The sequence below is a fragment of the Saccopteryx leptura genome, chromosome 6 (genome assembly GCF_036850995.1).
Source record: "Saccopteryx leptura isolate mSacLep1 chromosome 6, mSacLep1_pri_phased_curated, whole genome shotgun sequence".
NCBI classification, from domain to species: domain Eukaryota; kingdom Metazoa; phylum Chordata; class Mammalia; order Chiroptera; family Emballonuridae; genus Saccopteryx; species Saccopteryx leptura.
The window spans coordinates 151,196,744-151,210,761 of record NC_089508.1 but is presented as its reverse complement, the minus strand read 5'-3'; the positions used below and the strand labels follow the sequence as shown (position 1 = coordinate 151,210,761).

The 14,018-nt window shown below is 39.8% G+C and overlaps 1 protein-coding gene across 14 annotated transcripts in view; it reads left to right on the top strand.

Annotated features, from left to right (window-relative positions):
- TRRAP (transformation/transcription domain associated protein) overlaps positions 1-14,018 on the top strand; it is a 134,829-nt gene that overhangs the window by 14,912 nt on the left and 105,899 nt on the right. For all 14 annotated transcript variants that reach the window (XM_066343904.1, XM_066343905.1, XM_066343901.1 and 11 more), the window contains exons 6-13: positions 356-439; positions 2,262-2,318; positions 3,846-3,971; positions 6,330-6,407; positions 6,605-6,693; positions 8,061-8,157; positions 9,282-9,420; positions 13,356-13,434. In XM_066343904.1, the coding sequence (XP_066200001.1) occupies positions 356-439; positions 2,262-2,318; positions 3,846-3,971; positions 6,330-6,407; positions 6,605-6,693; positions 8,061-8,157; positions 9,282-9,420; positions 13,356-13,434 (749 nt within the window). The remainder of the gene's footprint in view (positions 1-355; positions 440-2,261; positions 2,319-3,845; positions 3,972-6,329; positions 6,408-6,604; positions 6,694-8,060; positions 8,158-9,281; positions 9,421-13,355; positions 13,435-14,018) is intronic.

Here is a 14,018-nt window from a genome sequence, read left to right as displayed (position 1 = left end):
AGGCTCCATTACATGGTGGGTGCTTGGCAATACTCTGAAGCAATGAAAAGTGTCAGTTGGGCCATTAGACCTTAGTTTATGCTGTGCCTTGCCACGGATGCCAGTGAACTCATCTGTCAGTGTTCCTGACCAGAACTCAACTTGTGGTCTACCCTTCAGGTGGTCCAGCAAAGACCATGAAAGCTTCCTGTTTGAGCAGCTGTGTTCTGTGGTTTAATGAAGTTTCAACAGATCAAGTCTAAGTTGGTTGATAGGGCATGGGTATACAGAAAAATGTTTAGAAAATGTCTTTAATCTTTAGATTAAAATAAGTCCTCAGAATTATAACTCTTTAAATGCTTTTTTTTTTTTTAAGACGGAGAATGAGGAAAACGTTCTTATTTGTCTAAGAATAATTATTGAACTACACAAACAGTTCAGGCCACCCATCACACAAGAAGTAAGTGTTTATCCTGAGAGCTCTTCTGAAGTGTGCTGACAAGTTCCTTGTGCTGTGTAAATTTTTATTCTCTTGTGTTGTTGATGGAACACATACTGCTTACAAGTATAGACAGTAAAACCCTTTTGGGAGAAATTTTTTATGTCTTTAGCAGTTACCTTTCCTATTTTGAATGTGTATATGAATATTTAACTGAATTTGTTTAGTAGTTGATATGTGTTAACCAGCCAAGTTGGCATGGCTGTCTGGGTGCTTCTGGTATTCAGAAGTGTCTGATGCTCTAGAAGGCTCCCATCGTTTTGGTATAAAGGGTTAAGCTGTGGGTTCTGAAGTCAGCTGGATTTGAATATCAGCTCTGCACTCAGTAACCCTATGGCACTGGATAACCTTCTAGAGTTTTGGAGCCTTTTCTGTGAAATGGGGACAATCACGATATATCCTGAAAGATTGCTTAACAAATTAAATATAAAAGTTAAAGTTCTCAGCACAGTATTAGCACATACAGACTAAGCATGAAATACTCTATTAGCAATAATGAATGCAGTGTCTTTATTGATAAAAGTAGTAAATTCCTATTGTAGATTATTTAGAAATTAGAAGTATAATGATGGAATAGAATTTCTTCCACCTTAAAAAAATATTTATTTTTTTCCCTTTTTTCCACTTTATGTATATGTAATATTTTCAACATAATTGCAATAATACTGTATATGACATTTTATATTTTGATTGTTTCCGTTCACTTTATATATAAGTATTTTCCCAATCAAAAAACTCTTTGTGAAGTTAATTGTTCATGGATATATAATATTTTAACATGTGGATGCCATCATTTTTGGATATTTAAAGTACTGAATATCTGTTTCTAGTTCAAATTACTTCATAGACTGGGTTTGTTGACATAAAATTGCTAGGTCAAAGGTGGTAATATTTTAATACTCCTGATACACATTGTTAAACTGATTGCTAGACAGTTTCGGTAGTCTCTCCAGCATGGTTCTAATATTGCTTTTTGAAAGGCATAAAGTAGCATTTAATTTTAATCCTTTGTTCTGACTTAGAAAGTTCTTTTTATGTTTGTCAGTCTTTTTTATTTCTTCATTTTTATTTTATTTTAAAAGATTTATTGATTTTAGAGAGAGTGAGAGAGATGAGGAGAGAGCGAAAGAAAAAAAGAGAAAGGCGTGTTGGAGTGGGAAACACCAACTTGTAGTAGTTGCTTCTTGTAAGTGCCTTGACTGGGCAAACCTGGAGTTTCCAACAGGTAGCCTTAGCATTCCAGGTTGATACTTTATCTACTGCGCCACCATAAGTCAGGCTGTATTTTTTTTTTTTTTTACAGGGACAGAGAGAGAGTCAGAGAGAGGGATAGACAAGGACAGACAGACAGGAACACAGAGATGAGAAGCATCAATCATCAGTTTTTTGTTGCGACACCTTAGTTGTTTATTGATTGCTTTCTCATATGTGCCTTGACCGTGGGCCTTCAGCCGACCGAGTACCCCTTGCTCGAGCCAGTGACCTTGAGTCCAAGCTGGTGAGCTTTTGCTCAAACAGATGAGCCTGCGCTCAAGCTGGCGACCTTGGGGTCTCGAACCTGGGTCCTCCGCATCCCAGTCCGATGCTCCATCCACTGCGCCGCCTGGTCAGGCCCAGGCTATATTTTTTTGTTTGTTCACATTTATTTTCTGGTTGTATTTTGAGTCTGACATTCTTCTTAGTATCTTCTGAGTTTTTGTGTATTAAGACTATTGACATTTTTCTTATTTGTTATAAGCATTTTCTGTTTATATAATATCTTCCTTATACTTTTTTTTTTTAGATTCATCATTTTTTGGATTTTGTGAAACAAATTTACAAGGAGCTTCCAAAAGTAGTGGTATGGTTTTAATATTTGAATTTATTACTTATATTTATTTATTACTTGTTCCAAAGGGAATTTAGAGCACTCAGGTTGAAGAAATAATTGGAGGGATGCTAATTTTAAAATGGGAAGTGTTTATTGAGAGTCAGAATCTAGGTTGATAAATCAATCATTTAAAAAGAAAGAGTTCTTTATGTTTCACTGTTTAGATTAAATACTTAATATATTTTTTATTGTTGGAATTTTTCAAAAATCCAGAAGGTAAATCCAACATTGCACCAGTATTTGGAATAAAAGAGGAGTGTCTCCTCTGTAGTTCACTCTCTCTTGTTACAAGGGATTGCTGTTCACGGTTTGCAACAGACTCCAAGGCACTTCCAGCAGACATAATGTTGTTATAGGCCCCATAATTTCCTTTTGTTCTTTTCATTTCTTTAATTGATGGCTCTTTTAGAGAAACAGGGAGGGAAATGAAGAAAGGGGAGGTGAGACAGAGAAAGAAGCATTCATTTGTTGTTCCACTTAGTTGTGCATTCATTGGTTTCGTCCCATGTGTGCCCTGACTGGGACTGAACCTACAGCCTTGTTAGCGGACAAAACTCTAACTGACGGAGCTAACTGGCCAGGGCATGGCCTCATAATTTTCAGTCATATGTGTACCTCAGCCATCTCCCATGTTGCTGGTTTTTCTGATTTAAATTATTATTTTTTATTGATTTTAGAAAGGAATGAAGGGGGAGAGAGACAGGGAGACAGGAATACTGATTTTCTGTATATATCCTGACTGGGAATCGAACTGGCAACCTCTGCTTCGGATTGATGTTCTAACCAACCTAGCTATCTGGCCAGAGCTTAATTATTTAGTATCACAAATAATGCTTTGGAAAAATCATAGCACATAAGTCTGTTTATATGTCAGAGATTTTATTTAAAAAGTTTTTTTAAGCTTAAAAGATTTTTAAATGAACATGTTAAGATTGACTTTTTGGTTATGTTAAGGGTTTTAATCTGCTAATAATTTGTAAAACTTAAAATTAATTATATTCTGAGTTATAAAGTCATGTCAGCTACCATTTCAGTCAGAGTTTTTCATACGAAGCTATCTTGTTTAACTTGAAGTTCAAACTCCATTGAGAATTAAGGATGACAGTGAGATTCTGGCTTTTAAAAATGTCTTCTGTTCTTTGCTTCTTCCCATCCTTGATCTCCATTTAGGAGATTGTTTGGAAAGTTAATTCAGTAGGGGCTAACTCTGAGTTTCTTATCACTGGAGGGACAGGGTCCATTCTTTCTGCCTCACTGAAGTGGTAATGTAATGTCTCTTCTCGGCCAAGAAGGAGCAGAAAATACTTTGTTTTCTGTTGTGGGAGGTGGAGAAATGTCTCTATCATATCCTTTTGGTGTTGAATGAAGAGGAGTCCTAGTAGTTGGCGGTTGAGCAAAATAAGTGTGTAGGTTTCTGCCACCACATGTGTCAGGTCTATTTTATTAAGGAATATTGTGTTTGTTTTAGGAAGAATGATTTCTTTTGTTTTTATGTAGAACCGCTACTTTGAGAACCCTCAGGTGATCCCCGAAAACACAGTCCCTCCCCCAGAAATGGTTGGGATGATCACGACAATTGCTGTGAAAGTCAATCCTGAGCGTGAGGACAGTGAGACGAGAACAGTAAGTTTTTTGAGTTATTTTGCTTTGTTTTTATCTGTGTCACTCTACTTGGTAGAGGAAAATATGAGATAGTGACTTTTAAAACCACTTAAGTTTTTTGGTTTCTTTTATTTCTTTTTTCTTTTTTTTTTACAGAGACAGAGAGTCAGAGAGAGGGATAGGTAGGGATAGACAGGAACGGAGAGATGAGACGCATCAATCATCAGTTTTTTATTGTGACACCTTTGTTCATTGATTGCTTTCTCCTATGTGCTTTGACCACGGGCCTTCAGCAGACCGAGTAACCCCTTGCTCGAGCCAGTGACCTTGGGTCCAAGCTGGTGAGCTTTGCTCAAACCAGATGAACCTGCGCTGAAGCTGGCGACCTTGGGGTCTCGAACCTGGGTCCTCCGCATCCTAATCCGATGCTCTATCCACTGTGCCACCGCCTGGTCAGGCTGGTTTCTTTTCTTAAACACTTGAAGGCATTTAAGATTAATAACTATTTGTGCATGATAGCATTATTGATTTTGCTCTCCAGCCGCAGAGTGGTAAAAGTGAACTCTTGCTCATTGTTGATGCAAAGATAGAAACACAATTATAGTGGAAATCCAGAATCACCTGTTGGAAGCCCTGGCTGGTTGGCTCAGTGATAGAGCATTGGCCCAGTGTGTGGATGTCCCAGGTAGGATTCCGAGTCAGGCCACATAGGAGAAACGACCATCTGCTTCTCTACCCCTTCCCCTCCTTTTTCTCTCTGTCTCTCTCCCTTTCCTGCAGCCATGGCTCTAATGGTCTGAGCAATTTGGCCCTGGGCACTGAGGATGGCTCCATGGCCTCTCGTCAGGTGCTAAAATAAAATAGCTCAGTTGCTCAGCAACTGAGCAGCTGTCTTAGATGGGCTGAGATTCACTGGGTAGGGGCTTGCTGGGTAGATCTTGGTCGGGGCTCATGTGGACATCTGTCTCTGCCTCCCCACCTCTCACTTTAAAAAAAAGAAAAAAATTGAACCACAGAATCACCTGTTGGAAAGAGCAGCTGCCCAGGGTGTGAGGCTTATTCCATCCTTGGCATTAGCATTAATGAGTCCCTCTAAACTACATATGAATTGTAGTCCATTGCCTGGACTCTGGGCTCTGGGGACAGAGGCTCTGAGACAATGTTCTGGCCCCACTACTTGGGTTTTCTGACAGTAGGAAAGGTTTACAAACCTTTGTTCTGGCCTTAATTTTTTATCTCATTATCCGAAAAACCTGTTCTGTGGAATCTGTCTGCAGGTAATGTATTTGTAGTATCTGCCACACAGGTAAAATGTATTGAGCATTCATTGTGACTATACTTTTATGATTGAATTAAGAATATCGCCTGACCTGTGGTGGCGCAGTGGATTAAACGTTGACCTGGAACGCTGAGGTCGCTGGTTCGAAACCATGGGCTTGCCTGGTCAAGGCACATACGGGAGTTGATGCTTCCTGCTCCTCCTCCCTTTCTCTTTCTCTGTCTCTCTCTAAAATGAGTAAAGGCTTAAAAAGAAAAGAAAAATATAAAAAAGAATATCACTTGCATTTGTTTTACTGAAATAGTTTTGCAGAATGTTTCATTTTGTGCCAGGATAAACAAGAAACTGCATTTTGAATAAAGCTTTTATTCCTTTGCTCTTCTGAGTAGAAACTTCTTTTCTGTTTATTAGTTTTTGCGTGTTGTTTTTGCTTGTCCATTGCCCATTTGTATAGTGAGTCTGATATTTTTTTATCTGTTTAAGGGATTCCTATATGTATATTAAGCCTATTAAATTTTTTTCTTATAGTTGTTATAAGCATTTTCCATTTCTCAGTATTTCTGATTAAAACTGGATAAATGTGTACTTTTTGCTATTTTTTTTAAGTAAAATAATATTAAAATTTTTTCTCAGATGAATTGAATTTCTAAGGTTTTTTTTTTTTAATTAAAATTTTTTTCATTGACTTGAGAGAGGAGAGAGAGAGGGAAGCATCAACTTGTTCCACTTAGTTGTTCCATTTAGTTGTGCCCTCATTGGTTGCCTACCATGTGTCCTGACTGGGGATGGAACCTGTGACCTTGGCGTGCTGGGACAGTGCTCTGTTCTCTGAGCCGCTCAGTCAGGGCTTGCATTTTAGTTTTGACAAGTTTTTCCCAAGTTATTTACTACAGGTGATTACATTAAAAAATATAAATTAAATCATAGTTCTATATACTTTGTTTTTCAATAGTTTGTCCCTTTCCCAACAGATATTTGCAAAACTGTGTCAGTGTTTCCCTTCCCTTTACCTCACTGGGCGGTGCTCAGAAGTGGGGGACTGACTGTGGCTGTTTTAAGTGCCACAGGAATAACCACGCTCCTACTTGTCTCTTTCACAGCATTCCATCATTCCGAGAGGATCTCTTTCTCTGAAAGTGTTGGCTGAATTGCCCATTATTGTTGTTTTAATGTATCAGGTATGTGTATTGATATTAGTTTCTTGGGTTTTTGGCTTCTTATTTTATGATAAAGTTCAAAGTTCACCTGTAATTATTTGTGTATGGCACATGCATCCTAACTGATGCGATGACTGACGTGGTTTATGTGATGTGCCGAGTTACTTCACTATAGCAGAGATTATAGAAGCATGAAAATCTGATGTGTTTGCTCTTAGCTCTACAAACTGAATATCCACAACGTTGTTGCTGAATTTGTGCCCTTGATCATGAATACCATTGCAATTCAGGTATCTGCTCAAGCCAGGTGAGATTTCTTTGGTCAGCGAGTAGCTGTCACAGTGCTTTAATTCCAAGTAAAAATACACTTGCTCTGTCATTTTTAAGGCATAAAAATTCTAAGTGATAATATTAGTAAAATTATATTTATTTTTTGCTTTTGAAATTGTAGTTTACTGAAGATAGTAATAGTTACTTTAGTTTCTTACTTTGAAAAGATTAATAACTTGTTTTTGGTATTTAAATTTAATTTTTATTTATTTATTTACAGAGAGAGAGTCAGAGAGAGGGATAGACAGACAGGAACGGAGAGATGAGAAGCATCAATCATTTAGTTTTTCGTTGCACGTTGCGACACCTTAGTTGTTCATTGATAGCTTTCTCATATGTGCCTTGACTGCGGGCCTTCAGCAGACTGAGTAACCCCTTGCTGGAGCCAGCGACCTTGGGTCCAAGCTGGTGAGCTTTTTGCTCAAGCCAGATGAGCCCGCGCTCTAGCTGGTGACTTCGGCGTCTCGAACCTGGGTCCTTCCGCATCCCAGTCCGACGCTCTATCCACTGCGCCACCGCCTGGTCAGGCTGGTATTTAAATTTAGAGATTTAGAACTATCATTAGGTATTACTATTCTCTTTTCTATCTGTGGGATCTCCAAGCTTTTCTCACCTTAAAACCTTTCTTTGTTCTTGCTGTTTCTTTCAGCATGAGTAGTACAATGTTTTTTACTCCCTTTATTCCTCCATCCGTCACTCTTAATCCCTGACTCAGTGAACTGTATTCATTCTCAGTGAAGCTTTTTCTCAAACATTACGGCATTCCTCTTAAGACCATTACCACTTACTTTCTTGACTTGTAACCTGTTTGGCTGAGTTATGTGAGGGAGGGATCTGAGGGTGAGTCAGCTCTAACAGCTCCTGTGGCCCTAGCATGGGCTCTTTCATTGAGCAAATAGGCATCTTAGAACTGTCTGCTGGATGAGTGGCTTTATCACGTGCACATTGTATAGGGTTTTAAAAATTTTTATTTACCTTTTATTTATAGGGAAAGGGGAGAGAGAGAAACATTTGATTTGTTATTTCTTTATGCACTCATTGGTTGACTCTGATGTGTAGTCTGACTGGGGATTGAACTCACAACCTTGATGTGTTAGGACAAGACTAACCAACTGAGCTAAACAACCAGGGTTATCGGGTGCACATTGTAACTGCTGTGGAATGTCTTGGAGACCTGCTTACTTTATGCCTCCAAATCCTTTAAATTATTGGGAGCTGCATATAAGTATAGAGTGTTTACTGTTGCTGCTGTGTTCTGATCTGTGTAGAAATCAAACTTGTTAATACTAATGTCATTTAAGGGTCAGGAGCTAATACTGTAAATTTTACTCATTTCTCATTCAGGCAACATAAGCTTTACAACAAGGAGTTGTATGCTGATTTCATTGCTGCACAGATTAAAACATTGTCATTTTTAGCTTATATCATCAGAATTTACCAGGTAAGTTCATTGACTTTTGAAGTCAGGTTTACTGAGATAGAATTTATATGTAATAAGGTTCACCTTTTGTAGGTAGACAGTTCTATGAATTGACAAATGCATAAAGTTGGTAACCACCAACACATCAAAATATAGAACATTTCCATCACCCCCCCAAATTTTCTTTTGTCTATTTGTAGTCCACTTTGGCCTCCCACCTCCAGAACCGTGTCAAGCACCTGAAATGGAACATTTGGTTTAAAAATTTGAGTTAGGTAACCCTTGATATTTTAGTCAGCTTGAGTCACCGTGGTGAATTGCCTTCCTAAAACACCTCAAAAAGGAATTGTGATTAGACTTAACAAATTGATTAAACATATCTTTGGTGTCCATTCAGAACTTACATTAATGGAAGGTCTTAGTAAAAAGTATTTTTTTTTTTTTTTTGTATTTTTCTGAAGTTGGAAACGGGGAGGCAGTCAGACAGACTTCCGCATGCGCCCAACCAGGATCCACCTGGCATGCCCACCAGGGGGCGATGCTCTGCCCCTCTGGGGCGTTGCTCTGTTGCAACCAGAGCCATTCTAGCGCCTGAGGCAGAGGCCATAGAGCCATCCTCAGTGCCCCGGCCAACTTTGTTCCAATGGAGCCTCGGCTGCGGGAGGGGAAGAGAGAGAGAGAGAGAGGAAGGAGAGGGGGAGGGGTGGAGAAGCAGATGGGTGCTTCTGCTGTGTGCCCTGGCCGGGAATCGAACCCGGGACTCTTGCACTCCAGGCCGACGCTCTACCATTGAGCCAACCGGCCAGGGCCTAAAAAGTATTTTTTTAAAAATTTCATTATTTTTCTCTCTTTCTCCTTAATACTGAAGTAATGCATATTCATTATTGAAAGTTGAGAAGACATGGAAAAGTACAAAGAAGACAGTCATGATCCCACTGTGTAAAAGCTGCTTCTGGTGTGGCAGTGTGCACGCACAAACTATGAAACCATTTTGTATGATACTTGTTTAGTAGGCCTGTTAACGTTTTGGGAGTCCTTTGAACCAACCTTAATCATAATGAGTTTCTTATAAAGTTTATAAGTTTTGGGTTTTTCTTGACATTCACCAATCAGTGTAATGTGTTGTTTTCCTCCTCTTTTTCCAGGAGTTGGTGACAAAGTACTCTCAGCAGATGGTGAAAGGAATGTTACAGTTACTTTCAAACTGCCCCGCAGAGACCGCACACCTTAGGAAGGAGCTTCTGATTGCTGCGAAGCACATCCTCACAACAGAGCTCAGAAACCGTACGTCTTTGGGGTTCGGCATGAGTGCTGCCCACATCTTTGGGAGTGGGATTCTGCTCACATTTCATTGCTGTTTTTGTTTTTACATTTTTTTCATTGATTGATTTTAGAGAGACTGAGAGAGGGAAGCATTCATTTGTTGTTTCTTTTGGTTATGATTTCATTGGTCGCTTCCCCTATGTGCCTGATCGGGATTGAACTCGCAATCCTGGGGTTTTGGGCCAATACTCGAACCAACTGAGCTAATCGGCCAGGGCCCATTAAGAATTTATTAAGGGAACTTAGACATGAGGTATGTCTTGGGTGGCTGAAGGCAAAATGGGTACCCTCTACCTGACAATCCCTTGCTGTGTGTGGGGAGTCTTGAGCTTGCTCAGACGCTCAGATATTTGAGGTTCAATCTGTCCTTTTTTCATTGCTGCTGTTAGTTTCTTTTCCTCTTCATCCTCTTTCTCCTACCACTGCCTTTCTGCCTCTGAGCCTGCCGCCAGGTCCCTCCCTCTACCTTTTCTGTGTGTAGCCTCCTGATAACGTGAGGATTTCAGCAGGGCTTACTTAATGTTTTCAGTCTCCCTTGGTACTTTTCTGCCTTCTGATTGCTTATCTTTTTTTTTTTTTCCAGAGAGAGAGAGGGATAGACAGGGACAGACAGGAACGGAGAGAGATGAGAAGCATCAATCGTTAGTTTTTCATTGCGCGTTGCAACACCTTAGTTGTTCATTGATTGCTTTCTCATATGTGCCTTGACCGCGGGCCTTCAGCAGACCGACTAACCCCTTGCTGGAGCCAGCAACCATGGGTTCAAGCTGGTGGGCTTTTTGCTCAAACCAGATGAGCCTGTGCTCAATCTGGCGACCTTGGGGTCTCGAACCTGGGTCCTCTGCATCCCAGTCCAGCGCTGTATCTACTGCGCCACCGTCTGGTCAGGCTGATTGCTTATCTTTTGAAGTTACAAATAGCTAGTTGCTCACTGGCTTTAAAAGGTGAGACGGAAAATTGATTTCTTTCTCCATGCTGTGAAATAATGGATTGGTTCTGTTTTTATGCACAAGACTGATATTTGTTTTTGCTAATCTGATAATTATATTTTTATATCAATTATTGAATTTTAATTTTTAAGTACTTTTTATATTTGATATGTCCAAATCATTAGGTTGAAGTTATATCCTAACATTTTTGATATGTTAATCATTTCTCCCAGTAATCTTTCAATATTAAATGTTTTATTTGCTTGTGAATCAGGGCATATGTACAACTGAGATTGGGCTTCTTTACATTGTTTTTAAATATGAAAAGAAGGGTATAGTTTGAGTGTTTACACTTGAGTTAACACAGTAAAAGCTCAGATATTTTTGTGCTATCAAATGCTAATTATAGTGTGACTCATATGTGGATATAACTGAAAGGACTTAAACCATTTTTTTGAAATGTAGCCCATACAGAAAAGTGCACAAAAGAAGTTACAGAGCAGCCACGAGTGCAAGCATCGCCCAGGCTGAGAACTCAGGTGTGGCCGGCCCACAGCCCCACTCGCCTTGACAGTGATGGCACCAGGCTTGTCTGGTGGCAGCTTCCTTTTTCTTTTTGCCTTCCCTGTATGTTCATGTCTGAATACTGTCAGAATAGAAGAATCTCAAATGGAACGTTTTAAATCTACTGAAGTTCCTGGTTGTGCCTTGAGTACCACTCTCACATGAACTTCCTGTATTCCTGCCATTCAAGTAACAAGGTCTTTGGAGCTGCATCTGGGGGGCTTTGTAACAAGAGCCGTCTGCTTGTTGAAGTGCTGATGGATTAAGGACTCTTCTCATACTTTTCATCACACACAGCCAGGCCCTCCTTCGAGGCCAGAGCCTCAATTTCTATTTGATGGAGCCCATTCCACAAGATCAGAGTGTTTCTGAGATGCTCCTCTCCAAGGGCTGGTCATGTTAGATTCCTTGAATTCAGCTTTAGGATAGCTTATTTAATTTATTTTAATAACTTTAAATAAGGTTTTATTTATTCATTTTGGAGAGGAGAGAAAGAGAAAGAAGTGGGGGGAGGAGCAGGAAGCATCAACTCCCATATGTTCCTTGACCAGGAAAGCCAGGGTTTTGAACCAGCAACCTGAGCGTTCCATGTCAATGCTTTATCCACTGCACCACCGTAAGTCAGGCAGGGTACTTTATTTTGAAGCCCATAGTAGCTTCTGGAGTAACAGCATCACATCTCAACAAAAATTTTTTATTTTTTTAATTTTTTTAAATTTTTTACAGAGACAGAGAGAGAGTCAGAGTGAGGGATAGACAGAGACAGACAGACAGGAACGAAGAGATGAGAAGCATCAATCATTAGTTTTTCATTGCGCGTTGCAACACCTTAGTTGTTCATTGATTGCTTTCTCATATGTGCCTTGACCGTGGGCCTTCAGCAGAGCGAGTAATCCCTTGCTGGAGCCAGCGACCTTGGGTCCACACTGGTGAGCTTTTTTGTTCAAACCAGATGAGCCCGTGCTCAAGCTGGCGACCTCGGGGTCTCGAACCTGTGTCCTCCGCATCCCAGTCCAATACTCTATCCACTGTGCCACCACCTGGTCAGGCTCAACAAAATTTTTATTGAAAGAAACATTTAAATAATTATGTCGAGTATTAACTACATTATTATAAAATACGGAAATGTATTAACATAGTTAAAAATGTACACATCCACTAATGTAGTTTTCACGTAGTTTTACTTTTTTGGCATTTCAGACAATATCAAATGATAACACATTTCTGGTCACCAAATGATAACCTAATTCTGAAGAGCAGTAGTTTGAGAAAACCTGATATATTTAACAAAGTGATCCATTTTCCCAGAGATTTTTGTTCTTGGTCGTGGAGGGGAATCTGGAAATGAATGCTGTACAATTTCTTATTCCTTCTCCTTGAATTTATGCCCTAGTCAGCCCTCCAGCATTTGGTTTGGATGCCATTTTCATGTTTCCTCTGCACCTCCTTCTCTTGGTCACCTCACTGAGAGCAGTCCAGGGTGTTCCCTTCTCTGGCCTCGGTGGGACTGCCTTTGCTGCCGCTCTTGGTTCGTTAACCAGAGGTGTGCACATTGGCGAGGTGCAATACACATTTTATTTATATCTTTGACCCTCAGTAGCGGTTTGCTGGTGAAGAATGCACTTTATTTGACTTATTAAAGCTGGTGATAATGTCAAGCTTGTTCCCGGCACTAAATGTCCTTTGTATGTTTGTGGCCAGAATTCCCCTAGGGGCATATGGAACAGAGGCCGAAGACATGCAAGTCACTAGGCTGTCTGCACATGCTCAGAAATTGTCCCTGAGTGGAGACCGGCTTTTTCTCATTCTGCGAGGTTTTCAGTCTTTCAGGAGAAGGGGAGAGGGTTGGTGGTGGTTATACCTGCAGGATTAGAGGAACAGAAGAGCCCTGTTGGTTTCCAGTCACTTTGATCCAGGCTGAGACCCTTAAGCTGGCGCCCACGCCTCTGAGAACACTAAAATTTTCTAGGCCTTTGTAATTTATATGCAGAAATATTCTGTGCTGACTAAGCATAAAATGTTTAAGAAGGGTAACTTCAAGGCAGTGGACAAAGGGGCATTTAAAAGGTGCTGCCTTCCACTTTCTCCAGACAAGTTTGGGTTGATGGTGTCAGCTTTTAAGGACAATGGAATGCACCTCCAGAGAAGTTTGGGGACATGAAGCTCACTTCTTAGTTTATTCTCTGACACTGAATGTGGTGTCAATTGCATCGTTGACAGCAGATGACTTATGTGGCCGCAGTACAGCGTGTCTTTTACCAAAATACATCCACGTGCTGTCTTTCTCACCTAGGTTCAGATCTGGCTTGCTAGTTGACTACAGATTGGCTGCCATGAAAGTGCTGTTATGTAATGCATAATTGGTTTAATTGGTGACATGTGCAATGGATATTTGTGTTCTAGAGTTCATTCCTTGCATGGACAAGCTGTTTGATGAATCCATACTAATTGGTTCAGGATACACTGCTCGAGAGACTCTCAGGTATGAGATTAAACCCATGATATCTGGGTGATTAAACGTGAAGGGCAGTGATTCCTGGCATTTTCTGTTACGAGTATTTCAACAGACATTGGCTGTTGGGCCCTCACTTCTGTTGGATTTAGAATTGCAATAATTTTTTGAAATGGCTTATGTTGCTTTTGTGCCTTTGCATAAAGGGGAAAATCAGAGTAATTTTGATTTTAACTGTGGGTAAAACTTTATCAGACTAGGTTTAGTTTTTGTTTCTCTTTCTATATAATAAATGAATCTTTTCATTATTAAAGAATATTTGATAACCTACCAAGAAAAAAGACGGAAAGAAAGCCTTTGGGTTTTGCACATGGAGCTCAAGTAACACAGATACTATTTTGGTGTATTTCCTTCTAGTTTTTATTTCTCACACATGTCATTGTGATATTTATTGTTTCTCAAGGAGAAAATTAATGATTTAGTCATCTTTGCAACATAAAGTGAATCAACATTGGTAATATTTTGGCTTTAGTTAGGGAAGATTAATGGATCTCTTGAGAAATATGGAGAACACTTCAAATATGATATAGACTATTCACTGTTTTCTATGTAAA